The sequence below is a fragment of the Asparagus officinalis genome, chromosome 7, assembly GCF_001876935.1.
Source record: "Asparagus officinalis chromosome 7, Aspof.V1, whole genome shotgun sequence".
Taxonomy (NCBI): Eukaryota; Viridiplantae; Streptophyta; class Magnoliopsida; order Asparagales; family Asparagaceae; genus Asparagus; species Asparagus officinalis.
This window is the reverse complement of record NC_033800.1, coordinates 149,186,769-149,211,064: the sequence shown is the minus strand read 5'-3', so window position 1 is coordinate 149,211,064 and position 24,296 is coordinate 149,186,769. Positions and strand designations below refer to the sequence as shown.

The 24,296-nt window shown below is 33.9% G+C and overlaps 2 protein-coding genes across 2 annotated transcripts in view; both read left to right on the top strand.

Annotated features, from left to right (window-relative positions):
* Nucleotides 783-18,610, top strand: LOC109849376 (exocyst complex component EXO84B-like). Its single transcript, XM_020419196.1, has 7 exons — nt 783-1,170; nt 13,460-13,557; nt 15,007-16,027; nt 16,584-17,096; nt 17,595-17,783; nt 17,883-18,016; nt 18,130-18,610. The coding sequence occupies exons 1-7, from the start codon at nt 985-987 to the stop codon at nt 18,290-18,292; spliced, it is 2,304 nt and encodes a 767-aa protein (XP_020274785.1). The 5' UTR covers nt 783-984; the 3' UTR covers nt 18,293-18,610.
* The window catches only part of LOC109847972 (F-box protein At3g58530), a 33,559-nt gene continuing 28,849 nt past the window's right edge, over nt 19,587-24,296 (top strand). The window contains exons 1-8 of the mRNA XM_020417204.1: nt 19,587-19,834; nt 19,924-19,983; nt 20,069-20,152; nt 22,469-22,599; nt 22,690-22,765; nt 22,978-23,018; nt 23,147-23,156; nt 23,256-23,290. Of these exons, the coding sequence (XP_020272793.1) occupies nt 19,664-19,834; nt 19,924-19,983; nt 20,069-20,152; nt 22,469-22,599; nt 22,690-22,765; nt 22,978-23,018; nt 23,147-23,156; nt 23,256-23,290 (608 nt within the window). The 5' untranslated portion in view covers nt 19,587-19,663. The remainder of the gene's footprint in view (nt 19,835-19,923; nt 19,984-20,068; nt 20,153-22,468; nt 22,600-22,689; nt 22,766-22,977; nt 23,019-23,146; nt 23,157-23,255; nt 23,291-24,296) is intronic.

Genomic DNA, 24,296 nt, shown 5'->3' with positions numbered 1-24,296 from the left:
CAAATTATTTCAATATGCTGATGTGTAGGTCGCTATAGTTTGTGTGTAAATAGCTATATTTGGGGTCTAAGTTGCTATTTCTAGCATATTACAAGCTATACTTGGCTTGAAGATGCTAAGTTGGATTTAGAATATTTTTTTACGATGAAAAGTGTTCCTAAGGGGGGCTGACAAATTAGGTTCAATCTAAGGACGTGCTTCAAACTACGTTATACACGACCAATTTATTCGATCTACTCCGTTCGTTATGATCTAAATATCTAAAAATATCTATAAAATAAAAATCATGATGCTTCATTAATACTTCCGACGCATCCTTGTCACCGTCTCTTTAGTTTTATTGTCATAAAACTGTTAATTTTACAATCACTTGATGCATGAGTACTATAGTCGAACATGGCTATTTTTTTATCTATATACAACCCAATGAACGGAGTGGATCCAATAAATTGATTGCATATAAACCTAAATTGTCACCTTAGGAACACTTTTGCCTTTTTTTTAAAATGATTTTTTGAGTTAAAAATGATTAAGAAGCAAGTGAATTAAAAAAAAAAAAAATAAAACTTTGGATTTCTAAACAAAAAAGATCCCTAAAGAGAACTTACATCTGAAGTGTGGTTCTAAAAAGAACAATTCCTCATCCCCTCAGACACTGACAGATGGCCCCACTTTCTAACTTCCTGCTTGTGGACCCCACATGTCAGCCTGTCGATATAAACGAGAACAATTAATTGATAATTTCCCCTTAAAAATTATTTAACATAAAATACAAACAAACAAGAAAATAAACGATCAATAAGATTTTCCATTACAACAGAGCAGACACCCAAAGGGCGGTGACCAGACCAAACGCTCCGCCTTCTCCAATGGCGCGCGACCACTTCTCACCTCGATTCCCGTCACCCCCCGTGTAATTCCCGTCACCGGCGGTGAAATTAAGAAACAGCGATCAAAACAGCTGAAAATTTTGGGATTTGATCAATGGCTTCGGCCAAATCGTCGCGATCTAGGGTATCGGCCCCCTCGGGGTTGATATCGTCGGGGATTCATCAGCCGAGCGCGCAGGAAAGCGGGGTCCCGCTCGCCGACAAGCTCAAGATCTTCAAGAGTGACAGATTTGATCCTGATTCGTACGTTCAGTCGAAATGCCAGACTATGAATGAAAAGGTTAGGCTTTGATTATGTGAATCTTGTTATAATGAGGGCGAAATTTGATTGAAGTTTGATATTTATTTGCATTTTGGCCTATGTAGGCGAGTTACTTTCAATTTTAACTTTATTAGGCAAAAATATAAGAAAAGGTTCATTTTTATTTGTACTAGAGTTATAGGTGATACATAGGGTTGTGGAGTATCACAAAGTTTGAAACTTTTAGCCTGAGATGAGTTTTGCTAGTGAAAATAAAATGATGTTTGCCCCCCGGCTGAAATCGTAGAAATGTAGTTAATACTGGGGCACTATAAAAATTTAATTGGAACGTGATGGTTCATGTTTGAGAAGATGAATGGTGTTTCACAATTTCTCAAGAAAAATCGGAACCTGTAAGTTGTAATTATAAGTTAAAGGAAAAATAGAATATTCGTTTGATATCTGGTTTCGGATATTTGCAATTTTGGACATGGTTCAAAAACAAATTGGGCAAAATCTTAACTTCTATTACATAACTAGAAAAGTATAATGCATTGAACCATTTTGGCTAAGTTGGTAAATGAAAGCGATGCGTGTTTTTGGCTTTATACAATGTTTGACACTTCAATATGTGAGATGAATGAATACCTGGTAAATGAACTTCTTACAAATTTTGGCAGAAATTTAAATTATTGTCATGGAAACAGGAGAAAATGAACTTGAAGGATAAATGATATATTTGGCAATCTCTGAGCAATATTTGAAATTTTATGAGTAAGCCAGAAGAAGCACATTGAATTTATTTATAATTGAATGCATGATATAGGAACTAGTTTATGATGGGAATATGTGAAAGCTCAACATCCTAAAATTCTTCTTGTTGTGCATGTTCGTTGGTACAATTAGAAAAAAGAAGTGATTTGGCAAAAAAACTACCAAAATTTTAGGTTATTGTCCACGAAAATTGTAATTTGGCCGAAAGTGACCAAAATTATGGGTTATAGTCCACGAGGAATTATGAATTTGGGAGCTTACATAAATATTTCTATTCGGGAAAACAAGAAGTGACTTAGCGTAGCACGACCAAAATTGTGGGTTATAGTCTACAAGAAATCGTGTTTGACTAAAATTGGCCAAAATTGCGGGTTATAGTCCACGAGAACTCATGAATTTAGGAACTTACATAAATATTTCTATATAGGAAAACAATAAGTGATTGTCCTTGCAATCCACAAGAAATCGTCATATGGCCGAAATGACCAAAATTGTGAGTTATAGTCCACAAGAAATAGTGAATTTGAAGTTTGCATAAATATTTCTATTCGGGAATTCAAGAAGTGATTTGGCCTAAAACGATCAAAATTGTGGGTTATAGTCTACGAGAAATCGTGATTTCGTTGAAAACGATCAAAATTGTGGGTTATAGTCCACGAGAAATTATGAATTTGTTTTGGCCAACAATGACCACAATTGGGGGTAATTGTTTACGAGAAATCATGATTTAGGAAAAAACACCAAAATTGTGTTTTATATAGTCCATGAGAAATCGTGAACTTCAGAGCTCGCATAAATATTTTTATGCAGGAAAGCAAGAAGTGATTTTGCTAAAATCAATCAAAATTGTGGGTTGTAGTCCATGTGAAATCCTAAAATGAGTAGCTCGCATGAATATTTCTTTTTGGCAAAGCAAGATGTGATTTGACAAACAACAAACAAAATGGTGGATTATAGTCTACAATAAATCATGATTTCGCTGAAAATCACCAAAATTGCGGTGATAGTCGACGAAAAATTGTAAAGTTGGGATCTCACATAAAATTTTCTCTTTGGGAAGCAAGAAGTAATTTGGCCTAAAAGACCAAAATTGTGGGGCATAGTCCACAAGAATTGTGATTTGGTCGTAAATGACAAAAAATTTGGGTTATAGTCAACAAAAAACATGATTTGGCTGAAAATGACCAAAATTGTGGGTTAGCCCACAAAAATTGAATTTGGGAGCTCACATAAATATTTCTATGCTGGAAACCACGATGTGATTTGAACTAAAACGATCAAAATTCTGACTAATAGTCCACGAGAAATCATGAATTTAAGAGTTCACATAAATATTTCTATTCGACAAAATAAGAAGTGATATGTCAAAAAACAACTAAAATTATCGATTAGAGTCCGTGAGAAATCGTGTTTTAGTCGAAAACAACCAAAATTTTATGTTGTGGTCCAGGAGAAATTGTGAATTTGAGAGCTCACATTTCTATTTAGTAAAGCAATTAATGATTTGGCCTAACACTACCATAATTGTGGCTTTAATCCACGAGAAATCACAAACTAGCCGTAAACGACCAAAATTGTAGCTAGCTATGAAGCACGGACACGCATAACATGAAGTCGTGTCGTGTCGTGTCCGTGTCGGACACACGTGTCGAACACACGTATCCTATGTATTTTTTAGGATTTGCCTCGTGTCGGCGTGTCGGATGGCCGTGTCAGATCCGTGTCCGTGCTACATAGGTTTTAGGATTTGCCTCGTGTCGGCGTGTCGGATGGCCGTGTCAGATCCGTGTCCGTGCTACATAGGTAGCTAGTACATGAGAAATCGTGAATTTAGAAGCTCGCATAAATATTTATATTCTAAAAAATAAGAAGTTATGTAGCCTAAAATAACCAAAGTTATAGGTTATAGTCCACGAGAAATCATGATTTAGCTAAAAACGATCAAAATTATGGGTGATAGTCCATGAAAAATTGTTAATTTAGTAGCGCATATAAATATTTATATGTGAGAAACTAAGAATTGATTAGGCAAAAAATGACCAAAATTATGGGTTATAGTCTACGAGAAATCATGATTTGGCCAATACTGACCAAAATTGTTCATTATATAGTCCATAGAAAATCATGAAGTTAGGAGATTACAAAATTTCTTTTGGGGGAAATAAGTCATTTGGTCTAAAACGGCCAAATTTTTTTGTGGTAGCCTACAAGAAATTATGATTTGGCCCGAAAATGAAAAAATGCGGTTATATATATAATCCATAAGAAATCATGAATTTGGAAGCTCACAAAAATATTTAATGCGGAAAAAACAAAAAATGATTTGGCAAAAACGCAAAAAAATTGTAAGTTATAGTTCACAAGAAATTGTGAATTTGACTGAAATGACCAAGATTGTGGTTTCCACAAAAAGTCATGAATTTCGGAGCTCGTATAAATATATTTATGCGGCAAAGCAAGATGTGGTTTGCCCAAAAATGATGAAAATTGTGAATTATAGTTCACGGGGAATTGTGAGTTATGGTCGATTCACTTCTTGAGCTCGCATAAATATTTCTTTGTGGGAGCACAAGAAGTGATTTGACAGAGTACAATCAAGATCTTGGGTTACAATCCTTGAGAAATCGTGAATTTGAGCGCTTGCATAAATATTTATATGCGAGAAAACAAGAAGTGATTTGGTCTAAATGATTAAAATTATGGTTTATTTGTCCACGAGAAATCGTAACTCTTGGAGGTCGCTTAAATATTTCTATGTGAAAACAAGAAGTGATGTTGCTAAAAACGGACCAAAATTTTAGGTTATAATTCACGGGAAATCGTGATTTGGTAGCTTATATAAATATTTCTATTCATGCAAAGAGGAAGTAATTTGGCTAAAAGCGACTTGACAAAAAGAAATCGTGAATTTTGGAGTTCACATAAATATTTCTATTTGACGAAGCAAGAAGTGATTTGGCAAAAAACAACCAAAATTGTCCCCTACAAATTATGATTTGGCCTAAAATAACCGAAATTGTAGGGTATTGTTCTTGAGAAATAGTGAATTTGGGAGCTCGCATAAATATTCGATGCGGGAAATCAAAATTGTTGGTTATATTCCATGAGAAATCGTGAATTTAGGAGCTCGCATAAATATTTCCATTTGAGAAAATAAAAAGTGATTTAGCCTAATGCGACCAAACTTATGGGTTATAGTCCGCAAGAAATCATGATTTGACCGAAAATGACCAACACTGTGGGCTATTGTCTGTGACAGATTGGAATTAGGGAGTTTGCATAAATATTTCTATTTGGGAAAGGAAGACGTGATTTGGCCTAGATGACTAAAATTGAGGGGTTATAATCCATGAGAAATTGTGATTGCTGAAAACGACCAAAATTTTGGATTATAGTCCATGAGAAATTGTGAATTTGAGAGATCGCATAAATATTTCTATGCGGGAAGCCAAGAAACTATTTGCTTAAAATGATGAAAATTGTGGATTATAGTCCATGAGAAATCGTGATTTGGCCAAAAATGACCTTGTGTTATAGTCTATGAGAAATTATTAATTTGGGAGCTCAACATAGTACTTATATGATGTAAAGTAAGAAATTATTTGGCTAAAAACAACAAGAAATGTGGGTTGACTGAAAACGACCAAATTATGGGTTATAATTCACGAGAGATTTTGAATTTCAGAGCTCACATAGATATTTCTACTAGTGTTAAACCCGCGCCATGCTACGGGGTAGTTTTCTATGATATTTATAATATTATGTACTTGGTTAAATTTTATTAATTTACTTTCCTAGATGATTATAGACTGGATGTCCCAACTTGAAAACAAAATAATCAATCACAACAATAGAGACTTAAATGTCCAATTTACCATGCCTAAACCCTAATGCTAAACAAAGAATAAAGAAATACTATCTTGACCTAAATTAAACAGTAGCAATTATTTTTAATTCATTGTACATTATGTCATGTTAAATCTTACATGTATAGTATCAATAAAATTTGATAAGGAATAACAATCAAATTTGATAATATAACTCAAAGCAACAATCAATCAATCTTTACTACATTCACTTTCCCAACTCTAACCATGAAACAACATATATAATAAGTGGAGAATCAAAATAGAAACCTAAACAATTACCATATTTTCCATACCAATATAATAAGTAAAGAACCAAAAGTCACATCTTTATCATCTTGTTAAATACTTCTTATTAGTTTCTAATCAGATTTTCTATATATTGATTTCTTTTAGAAAGGAAATAGACATGGATGCGACAATGTCATAGTTTTCGTTATTAATTAAGAATTGAAAAATGTATTAATTCATATCAAAATCATAAGTCTAAAGTAATATCCATCTAGTTGGTAGATACACAAATATGCAAAAATACACAAGCAAGAAACAACTCACTGAACATAGAGTTGTTGAAGATGCATCCAACAAGAAGATAAAGTCGAGAATTAAATGTCTCAGAAGATAAATAAAAAATTTATTGGGTTTACAATATTTATTTTCTGTGATATAAAAACATGATCTCTCCTCTCATCAAGATTCACTTATATACCAACAAATTAATAATTTATATTCCAAAAACTATCTGTAACTAAAATAAATATCAAGAAAATTCTAGAAAAAAAATCAAAAATTGACTATCAAGTTTGTTTACAGATTTTTGTGTTGCGTCAACATGCTTGTACCTTACCAATACAACAGCTCATGACTCTTTAGTCCTTCATCCAAGAAAAAAACTCATGGTTAATATAAAAACAAAAAATTCAAAAGAAAAAGAACATGAATAAAGGGAAATTTTTCTCAAAAACCGTATAAAGATGGAACCTTAATATTAATTCATACCTAAAATCACAAAATAAATACATAATCACCCATAACCTCTCAAATATAAGGAAGAGATCATCAGTCATATTTCTTGCAATAAAAATCTAGAAAAAATAAAAGGAAAAGAAAAACAGTAGAAGATACCTTATTCAGTTTATTTGATATATTTTCCATCCATGAGTACATGGTACTTTTGTAGTCTTTTATTTTAAAAGAGCAAAACAAATAATTAAGATAGGAGTGTCATTCTTGATGTGAATTGGACTTTGTGAGTATAATATCTTCTTTTGGTTTGATGCAAATGAAAAATGGAAGGAGATGGAATCTATATAAAGGATTTGAGGGGGAAATTTAAGTAACCAAGGCTATAATTAGTGATTATTAGCAAATGGTATTCGCTGCGGCCATAACATGTAACGTTTTTTTTATGATCAATGCAAGATAAATGAAAGGGGGTGGAGGAGTATGTTAAGGACTTGAAGATGCATGAAAAGAAGTTGTAATCTCTAAAAATTTACTAATCAGTTATATGACAATATTAATATCAATTTTCTAAAATTTTGCCACATAGCTTTCAAAGATTCTCTTTTTAGTAAAAAGATAAAGGCTATAGTGACGAAATTAGGCAAGAAAAGACTAACATAGTTAGGTGTGAGAAATTAAAAATCGATAATAATAATGAGGCTCCTATAAATGTGCAGAAGTTTATTTTGGAAAGAAATTGAAAGGTCAATTAAAGGCAACTCATGAATTTAATTAGAAAATGAAATAAGTTAATTACCTAGGAGAATTTGGCAGGGAAGATTGATAGCCAGGCTTCTAAAAACGTGTCATGTGTCAATGCTCTAAAATTTTGACACGTGGCATATTAGGGTATTACTTTAGTATATTAGATAGACGCGGTAAAGGAAGAAGAAGAACTGATTAGGCAAAAAAGGATCAAAATTGTGGTCTATTTAGTTCATGAGAAATCGTGAATTTTTGAGCTCGCGTAAATATTTCTGTGGGAACACAAGAAGTGATTTGACTGAAAATGGCTAAGATTTTGGGTGACAATCGATGAGAAATCGTGAATTATAAAGCTCGCTTAAATATTTCTTTGCGAGAAAGCAAGATGTGATTTGGCCTAAACGATTAAAATTGTGGGTTATTTTCCATGAGATTATTGAACTGGAAACTCACATAAATATTTCTTTGCCGGAAAACAAAAGGTTATTTGGTGAAAATTAGATCCGCGTTCTAGGTCATATTGCACGAGAAATTGTGATTTGGCTATAAAACGACTAAAATTGTGTTAGGCCACAATTAATCGTGAATTTGGTAGCTCGCATAATATTTCTATTTATGAAAGCAAGAAGTGATTTGGCCAAAAGCAACCAAAATTTTGGGTTATAGTCCGCTAAAAGTCATGAATTTGGGAGCTCATATAAATATTTCTATGCGAGAAAGTAGAAGTGAGTTGGGAAAAAACGTCCAAAATTGTGAGTTAGTCTACGAGAAATCGTGAATTTGGAAGTTTGGATAAGTATGTCTATGCGAAAAGGCAAGAAGTGATTTGGCAAAAAGCAACTAAAATTGTAGGTTATAGTCCACGATAAATTGTTGTTTAGCAAAAAAAAAAAAAAAAAAAAAAAAAATTGTTTAAAAAAAAAAAAAAAAAAAAAAAAAAATTATGGGTAATACTCTACGAGAAATCGTGAATTTTAGAACTCCCATTAATATTATTTTGCGGAAAAGCAATGCGTGATTTTGCAAAAATGACCTAAATTGTGGGTTATATTCCATAAGAATCATGATATGACTGAAAATGACCAAACTTGTGGGTTATAGTCCATGAGAAATCGTGAATTTGGAAGTTCACATAAATATTTCTATTCAGAAAAACAAGAAGTGATTTAGCCTAATACGACCAAAGTTGTGGGTTACATAGTCCACGAGAACTCGTGATTTGATCGAAAACGACCAAAGTTAAGGGTTATAGTCCACAAGAAATCATGATTTGGTTGAAAACAACAAAAAATGGTGGTTATAATCCATGCCAAATCATGAATTGAGATCTCACAAAAATATTTCTATGCGTGAAAACAAGAAATGATTTGGTAAAAATGATCAAAATTTAGGTTATAGTCCAAAAAAAAGTGAATTTTGGAGCTCATGTATATATTTCTATGCAGTAAAGCAATAAATAATTTCTCCCAAAATGACCAAAATTATGGGTTATATGCTCCATGATAAATCGTGATTCGACCGAAAATGACCAAAATTATGAGTCATACACAACAAGAAATCATGTATTTCGAAACTTGCATAAATATTTTCGTGGAAAACAAAGAAGTGATTTGGCAAAAAAACAACTGAAATTGTGGGTAATAGTTCTCGAGAAATCATGAATTTGGGAGCTTGTATAAATATTTGGCTAAATTGAACTTAAATACTCTATTGTTTCCAAAAAAACACTTATATATCCCAAGTCACAAAATGGAGCAAATACGTACCGCAATTAGTAAAAAGGGTGAACTTGGCTACCTTCTGTTAATTGGCCATGAGAATATTTCTATGTGCTGGTCATGTGACTAATTCAATTGCTATCTATCTTCATTTATTCTATCATTACAACTATACCACCCTCTTCTTCAATTCTCAAGCTTTACAATCTCAATTTTGTTAAAGAAAAAAAGCCTACATGAAGACGTTGTCCAAGGCATCAAATGGTTTCTCAAGCTATATTAGGGGTGAAGACAAGAACCTAGGGTATATTTTTGTTAGTCAGTTTCTTCATTAGAAATGACTGGAATAGTTCTCTATCTTATCCAAATTTGTCAATCAATTCCTATGATCACTTATCAACCCCCCAACTGAGATCTCTCTCAAATCTACAAAATGGGGCTTCATTGTAGATTTGAGGGAGAGAATTTGGTGGTTTTGGAGGAAATAGTGTAAAATGGTTTTTTTTAAAGCATGAGGTTTCTTTACGAACAAGAGTAATATTTCTATGTGACAAAGCAAGAAGTGTTTTGGAAAAAAAGTCAAAATTATGGGCTAAAGTCTACGAAAAATCGTAATTTGGCAAAAGATGATCAAAATCGTGGGTTGTAGTCCACAAGAAATTGTGAATTCCGGAGTTCGCATAAATATTTTTGTTTGGGAAAGCAAGAAGTGATTTGTCCTAACATGACCATATTAATGGTATATAATTCACGAGAAATTGTGATTTGGCCAAAAATGATAAAAATTGTGGATAGTCCAGTAGAAATTGTGAATTTGTGAGTTCGCATAAATATTTCTATTTGGGAAATCAAGAAGTGATTTGGCCTAAAACGACCAAAATTATGGGCCATAGTCCATGAAAAATCACAATTTAGCTCAAAACATAAAAATTGTGGGTTATTGTCCATGAGAAATCGTGAATTTGTGAGCATACATAAATATTCCTATGCAAAAAACAACAAATGATTTGGCAAAAAAGATCAAAATTGTGTGCTATAGCCCTGAGAAATCATGCATTTGGGAGCTCACATAGATATTTCTATGCAGGAAAGCAAAAAGTGATTTCGTCAAAAGCAATAGAAAATTTTTGTGGGTTATATCGTCCACGATAAATTGTGATATGGCCTGAAACAACCAAAATTATGGGTTATACTTAATGAGAAATCACATTTTAGGATCTGCATTAATATTTCTATGCGGGAAGGGACGAAGTGATTTGGCTAAAAACAAACAGAATTAGGGTAATATTCCACAATATCTTCTATTTGAGAGCTCATATAAATGTTTTAATGCGGAAAGCAAAAAATGATTTAGACAAAAACAACCAAATTATGAGTAATAGTCCACAATAAAATATGAATTTTGGAGTTCGCATAAATATTTTTATGCGGCATAGCAAGAAGTGATTTGGAAAAAGAAATCAAGATTGTGTGTTACCAGTCACTAGAAATTATGATTTACTCGAAAATGACCAAAAATTGTGGGTTATAGTCTAGGAGAAGTTGAGAATTTGGAAACTTACATAAATATTTCTATTCGGGAAGCCAAAAGCTGATTTGGACTAAAACGACCAAAATTATGAGGGATAGTCCACGAGATATCGGGAATTTTAGAGTTTGCATAAATATATTTGGCAAAAAATCCATAATTATGTGTTATAGTACACGAGAAATCGTGATTTGGCAGAAAACAACTAAAATTTTAGGTTATAGTCTATGAGAAATTCTTAATTTGGGAGCTAGCTTAAATATCTCTATTCAGAAAAGCAAGAAGTGATTTAGCCTAAAATGAACAAAATTACGGGTTGCAATCTATGGAAAATCATGATTTGACTGAAAACGATCAAAATTTGAGAGCTTGCTTAAATATTTCTATGCAAGAAGCCAATAAACTATTTGCCTAAATGGACTAATAGTCTATGAGAAATCGCGATTTAGCAAAAAATAACCCTAATTGTGTATTATATAGTCCATGAAAAATTATGAATTTGGGAGCTCAGAAAAATATTTCTATATGGGAAAATAAGAAACGATTTGGCCAAAGACAACAAAAATTGTTGCTTATAGTTCATGAGAAACCGTGAATTTGGAAGTTTACATAATATTTCTGTGCTTAAAGCAAGAAGAGATTTGCAGAAAACAATCAAAATTATGGGTTAAAGTCTACGAGAAAGTATGATTTGGCAAAAGATGACCAAAATTGTGTGTTATAGCCCACGAGAAATTGTGAATTTGGGAGCTCGCATACATATTTATATTTGGGAAAGCAAGAAGTGATTTGTCCTAACACGACCAGAATTGCAGGCTATTGTCCACGAGAAATCGTAATTTGGTCGAAAAGACCAAAATTTTGGATAGTCCATAGAAAATTGTGGATTATAATCCACAAGAAATGGTGATTTGGTGAAAAATAACCAAATTTTAGGGTTGTAGCCCATGAGAAATTGCGAATTTGGGAGCTCATATTAATATTTTTATGTAGGAAACCAAGAAATTGCGTGTTATAGTCCACGAGGAATTTCTAATTTGGGAGCTCACATAAATATTTCTATGTAGGAACCGAAGTGGAGATTTGGCTAAAAACGACCAAAATTGTGTTATAGTCCATGAGAAATCGTGAATTTATGAGCTTGCATAAATATTTCAGTGCGGAACACTAAAAAGTGATTTGGATTGAATTGTCTAAAATTGTGAGTTGATAGTCCACGAGAAATCGTGAATTTTGGAGTTCAAATAAATATTTCTATGTGACAAAGCAAGAAGTGAGTTGGTAAAGAACAACCGAAATTGTTTGTTATAGTCCACAAGAGATCATGATTCGGCCAAAAACAATCAAAATTTTGGGTTATATAATCCACGAGAAATCGTGAATTCTGGAGCTAGCATAAATATTTCAATTCGGGAAAGGAAGAAGTGATTTGGCCCAACATGATCAAAATTATGGGTTATAGTTCATGAAAAATCGTGAATTTGGGAGCTTGCTTAAATATTTCTATTTGGATAAGCTAGAAGTGATTTGTCCTCAAATAGCAAAAATCATGGGTTATATTCCATGAAAAATCATGATTTTTACGGAAATAACCAGAATTGTGGGTTTTAGTCCATGAGAAATTGTGGATTTGAGAGCTCACATAATTTTTTTTTGCAGGAAACCAAGATACTATTTGGACAAAAACAAAGAAAATTATTTGTTAATGTCCACGCGAAATTGTGATTTGGCCAAAACGAACTGTTTGTTACAGTTCAGATGAAATCATGAATTCAGGAGTGCACATAATTTTTTTTGGGAAAGCAAGAAGTGGTTGACCTAGAACAACCAAAATCGTGGGTTATTCTCCATAAGAAATTGTGATATGGATGAAAACGATAAAAAATTGTGGGTATTGTCCATGAGAAATCGTGAATTTGGGTGCTCACAAAAATATTTCTTTGCGGGAAAACAAGAAATGATTTGGCCAAAAACGAGAAATACCTTCCACGAGAAATTGTGATTTGGTCGGAAATTATCAAAATTGCGGGTTATGGTCCACGATAAATCGTAAATTTGGGAGCTAGCATAAATATTTCTGTGCGGGAAAACAATCTCTGAGCAATATTTAAATTATTATGAGAAAGCCAGAGGAAGCACATTGAATTTATTTATAACTAAATTTGTGATATATATGAACTAGTTTATGATTGGAATATATAAAAGCTCAGCATTTTGCAATTCTTCTTCTTGTGTATGTTCATTGGTATAATGTTGGGGTGGGATTTCTCATGCTAAACTAGGAATTTTTATAAGGTCCGGACAACTCATGGTGGCCTTGAAGTTCCTCATAACATCTATTGCTAAAATTTTCTTATTATGATAGCAAAATCTATTGAATCGATTACGTTGTTAGTGAAGGGTTAATTTTGTCAATAACCATCAATCATCTTTGCTTAGGAAGTGGAAATAAACCGCACAGAGATCTCTAAGCAGGCATGCTTCCTTTTTCCTTTTGAGTTGGGAAATGTAGTGCTCTTAGAGCTGACTGCTTCTTACATTTATGTTTCTGCTAATTGCAGTCTTGTGTTTTCATTTATATCAGTGGCTTAACGTACTATGGTACCATGACTATTGTTTTATGTGCACATTTTTACTGATTTTATATATGTGCCACCTAGTTTGCGCCAAGAATTCATTTGTATTCCTTAATCTGCGCAAGTTGTGACCATCCATGCACATTTTTTTTTCAGGAGATAAGGCACTTGTGCTCTTACCTACAAGAATTAAAGAAAGCTTCTGCAGAAGAAATGCGCAGAAGTGTTTATGCTAACTATGCAGCATTTATTAGGTTAGTGAGGAAGCTGTTGGACCTCTTTGATTAACTTGGATCTTGGGATTTAACTTTTCTAACTCATCTCTATTTCTCTCTTTGCACACACATTAGGAAATTCCCTACATTTAACAACCCCCCATCCCCAACCACCCACCCACCCACATCCACACACCCGCACACACAAAAAAACAGCATGTGGTGGACCATTTTACTAGATGATCCTCACTGTTCATCATCTCGATATTTGTGCCAGAGAGATAAAACATATTATTTGAGGACCCATGGATTAAGTTGCTTCATTTGTCATTACTTTATTGAAACACTGCTTATTTGCAACCACTTGATCCATTGGGCGAAAAAGTCTCCACATAACGTTGAGTTTTATTCAAAAGAAATTTTGAGGGATTAGGATCATGATGAATGTTGTTTATCATCCATGGTGTGATTCACCATATGTTTTTCTTTTTTTGCAAATATTGGAGGAAGTGTCCTACGCCGGATGCTCACGTTCTGTCTGATGCATGTATTTACATGCTTAAATCATCATTATTTCATCCTATGATAACAGCTAAATTACAAGCTTCTTACTTCAGCAATTATTAAGTTTTGATAAGACTACCATAATAAATCATTTGCTCATATTCACTTAATTCTAACCCAAAAGTAAGCTCAAAGCACCACGCACTGAAGCTTATTGTTACTGATACTTTATAAGTGGGCGAGCGTGCTATGTCAAAGCCAACCTTTCAACTGCAACATTAAAAACATAGCATTAATGCATATTTACTTATTTCTAACCAATCATTCTTTTCTCAATTACATCAGTATCACTTAAAACTACCACATAACAGGTTGTAGCATGTTTGCCGTGATATGACAGCATCACCTATTCAGCTGCATCTGTAACAACCATTCACTTGTGGGTTGTTGTGAACATCATTCGATACTTTCTAGAACGTCTTATTGGGAAGTTTCTACTTTCTTTTTGCCCTTTATGGAAATTATCCCACTCGAAGCTATTGTTATCAACTTCAACTTGTATTGTAGGTTTTGTCCTGGTCTTTTTCCTATCAAGGAGGTAGATCCATATTTTAGGACCAAATATTTATGCTATTTATGCTTGGCAATTCTTGATTATGCTGCTGTTTGTTTCTGTCCTATTCAGTTATCCAATTTGGGTAAATATGTTATACAAAAGGAGATAAGACGAGGCATATGTTTCCTAAATAATTTGCTTTATCCATTCCAGAACTATTAAGCAGACAAATCAACTGTAACCAATATGTATATTTTCAGTTAGACTTTTTTCCTAAGAAAATTCTAGCCATGCTACTTTATGGAAATCTTACTGCTCAGACTTATTTTCCATGGTCTTGCTATTTGCAAAATTCCAAGTATTGGCTCAAAATGCCACAAGTTTTCATATTAAGCATCATTCTTTTGTGATTGGCAATTTTCTCGCAGAACATCAAAAGAAATATCAGATCTAGAAGGCGAGCTATTGTCGATTCGTAACCTGCTATCTACACAGGCTGCTCTAATACATAATCTAGCTGAAGGGGTTAAAGTTGGTTCTCTATCTGCTGGTTCTGAGGGTTCCACAGCTAATAATACATCAAATATTGAAGACCAAGAACCTTCAGATACAGAGAAATGGTTGGTAGAGTTTCCTGATATGCTTGATGTTTTGCTTGCAGAGCGTAGAGTAGGTGAAGCTCTGGATGTCCTGGATGAGGCAGAAAGTATAGCCACAGATGCGAAAGAAAATAAAAAATTAAGTACATCTGCACTAATGTCATTGCACACTGCTATCACTAATCATCGCCTAAAGCTGGCTGATCAGCTTGCTGAAGCTGCTTGCCAGCCTTCAACTCATGGTGTTGAACTTCGCGCAGCTGCCTCAGCTCTTAGAAGGCTTGGCGATGGTCACCGTGCACATAATTTGCTGTTAAATGCTCATAACCAAAGGCTTCAATATAATATGCAAACTATTCATCCAACTAGCACTTCCTATGGAGGAGCTTATACTGCTTCTCTCTCGCAACAAGTTTTCTCCGCCATTGCTCAAGCTGTGAATGACTCGTTAGAAGTCTTTGGTAATGAGTCAGTGTACATGTCGGAGTTGGTTGCTTGGTCTATAAAGCAAACAGAGGCTTTTGCACAACTTGTAAAAAGGCATGCACTGGCCTCATCTGCAGCTGCTGGAGGTCTAAGAGCTGCTGCAGAATGTGTTCAGATAGCAGTTGGCCATTGTTCTTTGCTGGAAAATCGTGGACTAGCACTTTCTTCTGTTCTTATGAATCTCTTCAAGCCCAGTGTTGAGCAAGCACTTGATGCCAATTTAAAACGGATTGAAGAAAGTACTGCTGCATTAGCTGCTGCTGATGATTGGGTACTTACATATCCACCATCTGGACCACGTACTAATGCAACAAGTCAGCCCAAACTTTCAAGCAGTGCACATCGTTTCAATTCAATGGTTCAGGTAACAAATATATATTCACGTTTAGCGTATGGAATATATAATTACTTCAGCATTTTTTTGAACAATTTTCTTTCCATCAGTCAATTTACCAAACATAGTTTGATGGTTTTTAAATTACTAAAATATGGAATTCCAGCTACTAGCCATGCATGAAATTTATTGTGTGATTGATTTTGCTTGGACTAAAAGAACTGTCTTGCATATATTCTTTTATAAGGATTATTTTCATGGTACTCCAACTATGGTGTGAATTTCAGCTTTACATCTTGTTTTTGCATATCATCTCTTCCATTTGGCATAATCTGATCCATACATGGTTATGTCTTCATATTCATTTATATTAGCTCCTCTGCTGGATATGTTACCTTTTAGTATTAATCTTCTTGGATAGCTTACTTATATCATTTTGATGTACTAGAAGATATTCAGAAACTCTGGATATCTCTGATGGTGGGAAGCAGTCCTTTCTTTTAGTTTTTAGTGTTTACTCTTTAGTTTGTCTTTTTTTTTTCTGTGAAATTTCCCCCATTTGTCTTCTGATTTCAATCTTTTGCAGGATTTCTTTGAGGACGTAGGGCCACTATTGAGCATGCAGTTGGGTGGTTCAACATTAAATGGCCTTATAAGAGTATTCAACTCTTATGTAAATTTGCTAATTAATGCTCTACCTGGTTCCATGGAGGATGAGGAAAACTCGGAAGGCTCTGGTAATAAAATTGTGAGGATGGCGGAAACTGAAACTCAACAGTTGGCTTTGTTAGCAAATGCATCTTTGTTAGCAGAAGAGTTGCTCCCTAGAGCAGCCATGAAACTCTCGCCCATTTACCATTCAAGTGGAGTGGATGATCCTCGGAGAAAAGCTACAGACAGACAAAACCGCATGCCAGAACAAAGAGAGTGGAAGAGGAAGCTACAACGGTCTGTTGATAAATTGCGTGATAGTTTTTGTAGGCAGCATGCTCTTGATCTTATTTTTACCGAAGAAGGTGAAACTCATCTAAGTGCGGAAATGTATATAAGTATGGATGCAAATTATGAGCCTGACTGGTTTCCAACTCCAATATTTCAGGTATGCTAGTTAGCATGAATGGACATATCTGCATGCCTACCATTTTATCAATTTATTTAATTGATTGTTCCAGTTAAGTTGGCGCCCATGACTGGTGTAAGAGACGAACTTTGTTTTTATGTTACTTGTCTTCTCATATATGATTAGACTTTTAGTTAGTAAGAGTTTCCGAATTGAAGCCGAGCTTATATTTTCTTTACATATTCCACATCTGGTAAGACTAGGGCTGTAATTCATGCCATTTTCACCTGTTCATACTATTAGTCTTTGTACCAGAGAGAATTAGAGGGGAATGACTTGTAAATTATAGGAAAATTATAGAGCTATTATAAAAGTTAAATAGTGTCATGAAGTATTTCTGAATAACCATTAACACCATAAACTTAAGTGTGAAGATTGAAAATCGACGGCTATAGATATTGAATATCAAACTATTTGGCTATCTTTGATGAGTAACATTAAAGTTCTCATGAATCTATTATGTCTTACTGTGTTCAGGAGCTGTATGCTAAATTAAGTAGAATGGCAACCATAGCTGCAGACATGTTTGTAGGCAGAGAAAGATTTGCTACTGTGCTACTGATGAGGCTTACGGAGACAGTTATATTATGGCTTTCAGAAGATCAGAGCTTTTGGGAGGATATTGAACAGGGGCCGAGAACTTTGGGCCCTCTAGGTCTTCAACAGGTATACCTTTTGAATACAAACTGCAGCTTTGCTGCTTGCTTTTCTACTTTAACCACAATTTAGTAATACAATCTTTTTTTTTCCTTTGTTTTTTCGTAGTTTTATTTGGACATGCAGTTTGTAATTCTTTTTGGACAAGGTCGATATTTATCTAGGAATGTGCATCAAGTTATAATTGACATTATAGATAGAGCTATGGGGGCGTTTTCTGCCACTGGAATGGATGCGGATAGGTACGTTCATCGCTAGGCAAACGATACAATATTAACATCGTTGGTGATTTCGTTTTTGTTTCGAACTTCAGTAACTTCAAATGCTAACTGAAACTTGTGTGATCCTTGCGCAGTGCACTGCCGAGTGATGACTGGTTTATTGACATAGCTCAAGAAACTATAAGCAGAATAAGTGGAAAAGCTAGAGTAGGCAATGGAGAGAGAGACGCGCAGAGCCCAACCGCCTCCGTATCGGCATTATCTATGTCATCAATGAGATCTCATGGGAGTTCTTGATAAGTTCGGTTTCTCTTGTTAACAGATCATTTTATATAATTGGTGATGTGTTCTTTTTTTCCCCGCTCATTGCTTTTTCACAAGTTTGGGGGGTTATTTTAGCTCTTGATTTTTTAGTGATTATTGGTAATATTATTCTTTGGAGTTTGGGTCTGTAACAGATCATTGGTTGTCTCCGGTCCAAACTCCAGTCTATGTATATCATTCTTTGAGACTACGAGGCTTCTACATGTAACTGCGAAATCATCTCTAAGTATTCAGACATTATTTTTTTCCCTTTTCATTTTTATTTTTATGAGCATGTATATCATAATTTCTCTTAAGTCTCATGAATCGAATATGGTGATGATGGTAGAAGCACTCTGTGTCTGTGTTTTACTAGATTTATATTGGACAGGAATCAAATTCAAGACCGTGAATGTCATATTGAAACCTTCAAATCGTTCTGGGAATAGGTTCAGTCATTACTCTACAATCTTATGCCAACGTATAGCTTCAGTCATTACTCTTATTCAACTTTCTAGATTAAAAAAAAATAGATGGAAAGGTATATCGACGCAATTTTCAAATGGATGCATCTAAAATATATACTTTTACTAATGGCTATAATTTCTTCAAATGATATATCATATGCATTGAAATACTTGGTTTGCTATTTCTCTTTTACTAATGTAGTTTTGTATTTTTTTTGACATTGAGCTAAAATACCACTATCACTTATCACAGTAAAATTCAAGCCGAGAAAGGATAAAATGACAAAAAGTATTAAGTTTTTTTTGCCTTATATCCCCTAAAATCTATCCTATTTACAGATGTATTCTGCAAAAATGCATATATGCTAATTTATGGGTGGTGGACCTGGTGGTAAGGGTAAATTAGCAGGGACAAAATTTTGAAATCGATCTTTTCGGGGGAAAAAATCAATTTCGACCTGCTTACAAAATATTTATCAAAATCAGCCTAATTTCAGGCACGTCAACAAAACGATGTCGATTTTGAAAAAAAAAAGTTTCTCAACTCCACGGGATTGGCAATCCCGTAGAGTTAAATTTCGTGCTAGACTCTAGGAGATTCTCACGAAATTTTTTCCCAAAATCGTCCTAGTTTGGCCAACATGGTAGAAACTATGCCTATATTGGTAAATATTTTGAAAGTAGGTCTATTTCGATAAATATTTTTGGGAATAGGTCTCATTCAAAAATTTACATGCAGATTAGGGGTAAATTTGCAAATCGAATAGACATGGGCGAATGATATGCCAAAAACCCATTAACAAAACACCCCCAGGGAAAAAAAAAGTGGGCATAAGTCGGCTAAAATTTCATCAGGCAGCGCTAGCGATCGACTCCCTCGCGGAGAAGATCGCAAGAAATGGGGGAAGACGAAGAGGAATCATCATGGGCAAAAGAAACAACCCCCAAAATAATCAAAATAATCTGCAGTAGAAATAACCCATCTTTATCTCAGAGAGACCTCTACTCCCTTTTGCTCGTCAGCCCCTCTTGCTATCGCGCTCTCCTCTCTGTCCCCAATCTCTGGGAGGTACTCACCAATCTTAACCCTAGCTTACTTCAATTACCCAGATGAAGAAATCGCTGTTTAATTGAATTTTTTTGGTGAATTTTGTGAAGACCCTTGATCTCAGAGAAGTGAATAGAGCAGGAGAGAAGCTGATCTCTGCGCTTTCATTGGTGGGTTTTGATGACTATTCGATTTTGCGATTCGTTTGGTTGGTTTTTTCCTTTTAGTTGGTTTTGGTTTTTTATTTGAGTGCAGGAGAGGTATAGGAATGTGAAGAGGATAAATTTGGAGTTTGCTAGGGATGTTGAGGATGAACATCTAGTTCAAGTTAAAAGCAAGGTATGTGATGATTGAATTTGTTTTCTTTGATAATAATGATGACTGTTGGAAACATTTTAAGATTATAGACATAAGGTAGATTTTGTTGATTAAGAAAAAATTATGATACTAATAGTAGGGAGTTTATGTGGTGGGTTTTAGAAAAGAAACAACCTTAGCTAGTTGCACATATATATATTTTTTATAATGTATGAGATTTGTAACAATCGAAAGATTTGTATCAATTTTATATAGTTATACTCCTTGGAATAAGTATACATTAAGGATCAACATTTGACTTGCTTCTTTAAAATTGACAATTTTAATGGCTATATATATAACCAACGAATTTTTTTTCCTATTTTTTGTCTGTGTCGACCAAGTGACAATTAAGTTCTCTTTCTTCAAAACTTGTGATTTTTATGAGCTATAACCCAAGATTTTTGTCTATTTTCGTTTGCTTTGGCCTAGTGGAAATTATTTGGCGTACTTCAAAATCTGCACTTTTAATGAGCTATAGCTCATGATTTTTTCCCATTTTCGTCCATGTTGACCTATTGACAATTAAGTTTTCTTTTTATACAACTCACCATTCTCATGGGCTGTACATTATTTTTGTCCATTTTCGTCTGTTTTTGAACTCACAATTTTCATGGGCTGTAAGCCGGTACTTTTGTTTATTTCGTTTATTTCAACCCAGTGGAAATTATTTGACATTCTTTAAAGTTGACAAATTTCATGATTTATAACTTGCAATTTTTGTCCGTTAACCGAATAACAATTAATTATGCGTACTTCAAGATTTGCGATTTTCATGGGTTATAACCCTTTAGATTTTGTAATTTTTTGTTTCATTTCGCCCTAGCAGCAATAAAGTTTTCTTTTTTAAAATTCGGGATTTTTATAAGCTATAACCTATTGTTTCTGCTACATTCCTACATGTGGGACTAATGGAAATTATTTTGCATATTTAAAAATTGACAATTTTAATGGGCTATAACACATGATTTTTGTCTATTTTTTTGACTATTTTAATGTGCTATAATGCATGATTTTTTCCATTTTGTATGTTTCGACCAATTGGCAATTTAGTTTTCTTTCTTTAAAACTCGTGATTTTTATGGGCTACAACCCATGATTTTTGTTCATTTTTATTTGTTTCGGCCTAATAGAAATTATTTGGCACACTTCAAAATGCGTAATCTTTATGAGCTTTAAACTAAGAATTTGTCAATTTTTATCTATTTCGACCCAATGGAAATTAAGTCTTCTTTACTCATTATGTTCATAGGCTATAGCTCATGATTTTGTTCATTTTCATCTGTTTCGACCTAATGGCAATGAAGTTTTCTTTTCTCAGAACTTGTCATTTTGATGGGATATAGCCCATGATTTCAAGTTTGTTTTGACCTAATGAGAATTATTTGGTGTACATCAAACTTCGCAATTTTCACGGCAATGCGGTTTTTTTTTCCAATTATCTACTGTTTCGATCCAATTGCAATTAAGTTTTCTTTCTTCAAAACTCATCATTTTCATGTGATATAAACCATGATTTTTTTTTAATTTTTGTCCCTTCCTCCTTAATGACAACCGACTTTTCTTTCTCCAAAACTTGTGATTTGGGCCTTAGTCCACGATTTCTGTCCAATTTTTTCTATTTCGTCCTAATGGAAATTAGTTGGTGTTCTCCAAAAGTCACAATTTTCATGGACTGTAACCGATGATTTTTGTCCATTTTCGTTTATTTTAATCCAATGAAAATTGACTTTTCCTTTTTAACAACTCGCAGTTTTCATGGGCACCCATGATTTTTTGTCCATTTTCGTTTGTTTTGTCCAAACGAAGATGTTTTGGCGTGCTTCAAAATCACAATTTATGGGCTATAACACAATTTTTGTCCATTTTCGTGTGTTTCGATCTGATGATAACTAATTAAAACTACTTCAAAATTTGTGATTTTCATGGACTATAATCCCCCGATTTTTGTTCATTTTCATCTATTTTAATCAAATAATAATGAAGTTTTCTTTCTTCAAACCTCACAATCTTCATGGGCTATAACCCATGATTTTTGTCCATTTTTGTCGGTTTCAAACAATTGGCAAATTAGCTTTCTTTCTTCAAAACTCATGATTTTTATGGGTTTAACCGATGATTTCTGTCCATTTTCACATGTTTCGACCTAGTGGAAATTATTTGGCATACTTCAAAATTGTAATTTTTATGAGCTATTAGCCACAATTTTTGTCCATTTTCATCCGTTTCCACCTAATAGTAAGTAATTTGCTTTCTTACAAAAAAAATATTGTTCTGAATCTTATATAACATTAGCAGGCATTTGAGTCACTTCAAGGTTTGGAGTGTCTAAATCTTAATGGCTGTCAGAAGATCTCCGATAAAGGTGTTGATGCCATAACTAGTGTCTGTCCTGAATTTAGGACATTCTCAATATATTGGAACGTTAGGTGCTCTCTCCTCACATTTGAGATATTTTCAAAGATTTGGTTCTTTTACTTTTTCATCCTAGTAGTAATATTATGTATGATATCAATCAGGATTACTGACTTGAGCATAAAGCACTTGGTGAAGAATTGTAAGCATATAACTGATTTGAACCTGAGCGGTTGTAAGGTAACTTGCGTTCACATCAATGATCTTGCAGATACAAATGAATTTCCTCTTTACCCTTTCTACTCATAGTAAAAACTCATCAACCAGATTTATATAGTCATTGTGGATAACATGAATACGACCGTACTCTGTGTAACTGAAATATTTTAGTAAAATATTCTGATGTTTTTTTGAAATACATGTAGCTTAATCTTTTGATTGACAATGTGCAGAATATCACCGACCAAAGTTTGTTTTTGATAGCTGACATTCAGTAGGGCTTAGATTACGCAGGAGCATGATTGGAGTTCCTATTTTCAGTTTTATCTCATGATTTGGAATGGAAGGAAATGTCAAAGAATTAAGAAACTCTGTCGGATATAGTGATTGATTTAATTGCAGATTTGGAGATGTTTGACAAATAGAATCTGAACTGAGGTATGTTGTGAATTCTCCTTGTATTTTTCCAGTACACAACTGTTTATGATATCAACTGTCTCATTTCTGGGAGTTAGTATTGCTCTTTCTTCCATTAAATATTACTAGGTATGTATATAATGGATCTCTTTTCGTAGGAATTAATTTACATCTGTTATAAGCATTTGATGAATATCATATTGAGTTAAATGTTTGTCTGAATCCTGGTTATGAAAGTGTTTTTTATTGTTGATATTTAGCTTTGAGCAGCTTGTTTCTTTTTCCTCTGAAGTTCAAGTGGTCTGGATTCTTGAAGGGAGTTAGTATTGCTCTTTCTTCCAAGTAACTTTGATTACAGCAATTCTGTTGAATATCTGGATATGTCGATGCAATTATATCTTCTATTGCATCTCTTGTTGGTTGTAGTAGAAGTTGCTCTAGAATTGCAATTTTAGACTCCTCTTCTTTCTCACAATCGTCGAAAGATAATGTCCCATTACCAACTTCAAGAGGAAAGTGGATACTTAGAATTTGAATTTTTACTGCCAGTTAAGTTGTTTAGCTCCTAATGTAGGTGCCTTTAGTTTTTTTACTTTGAGGACATAAATATTTCTTGATCTATAGTCATTTGTTATTTGTGGGAGCGTTGAATTTTTTCTTTAATCTAGTAGAAGACATTAATTGGCTGAGTTCCAATACCAACTATAGACTGTAATATTTGATGCTCTGCCACCAAACTGATGGGCAGCCTTTACTGTTCCTAAAGGCTGTGGTTTGACCCAGAACACACCCAAGATTCATCATCTTCTATATGTATTGGGTAAATTGGCCTAGCCGAAGTTTAAAAAATATTGTAGCTGGTTGTGACCAATCCTTGCTGGAGTCGGCAGTAATGGATGTTTCTGTCTATGTCATTGGCTGCTAAATGCTCATCTGTATCATGTATGAATTATTACTCTGCGCATGCCATCATGTGGTATGGAATTATCTGTTTTGATTGTAACCATCATTCAATAAAATGGACCTGATATCAGGTAGAATTTGCCTAAAATCACCTCCAAGAACCACTGTTATGCCACCGAATGGTTTGTCTGCCAACAATGGATTATCTTTTCCCACAATATCTCTTAGTGTT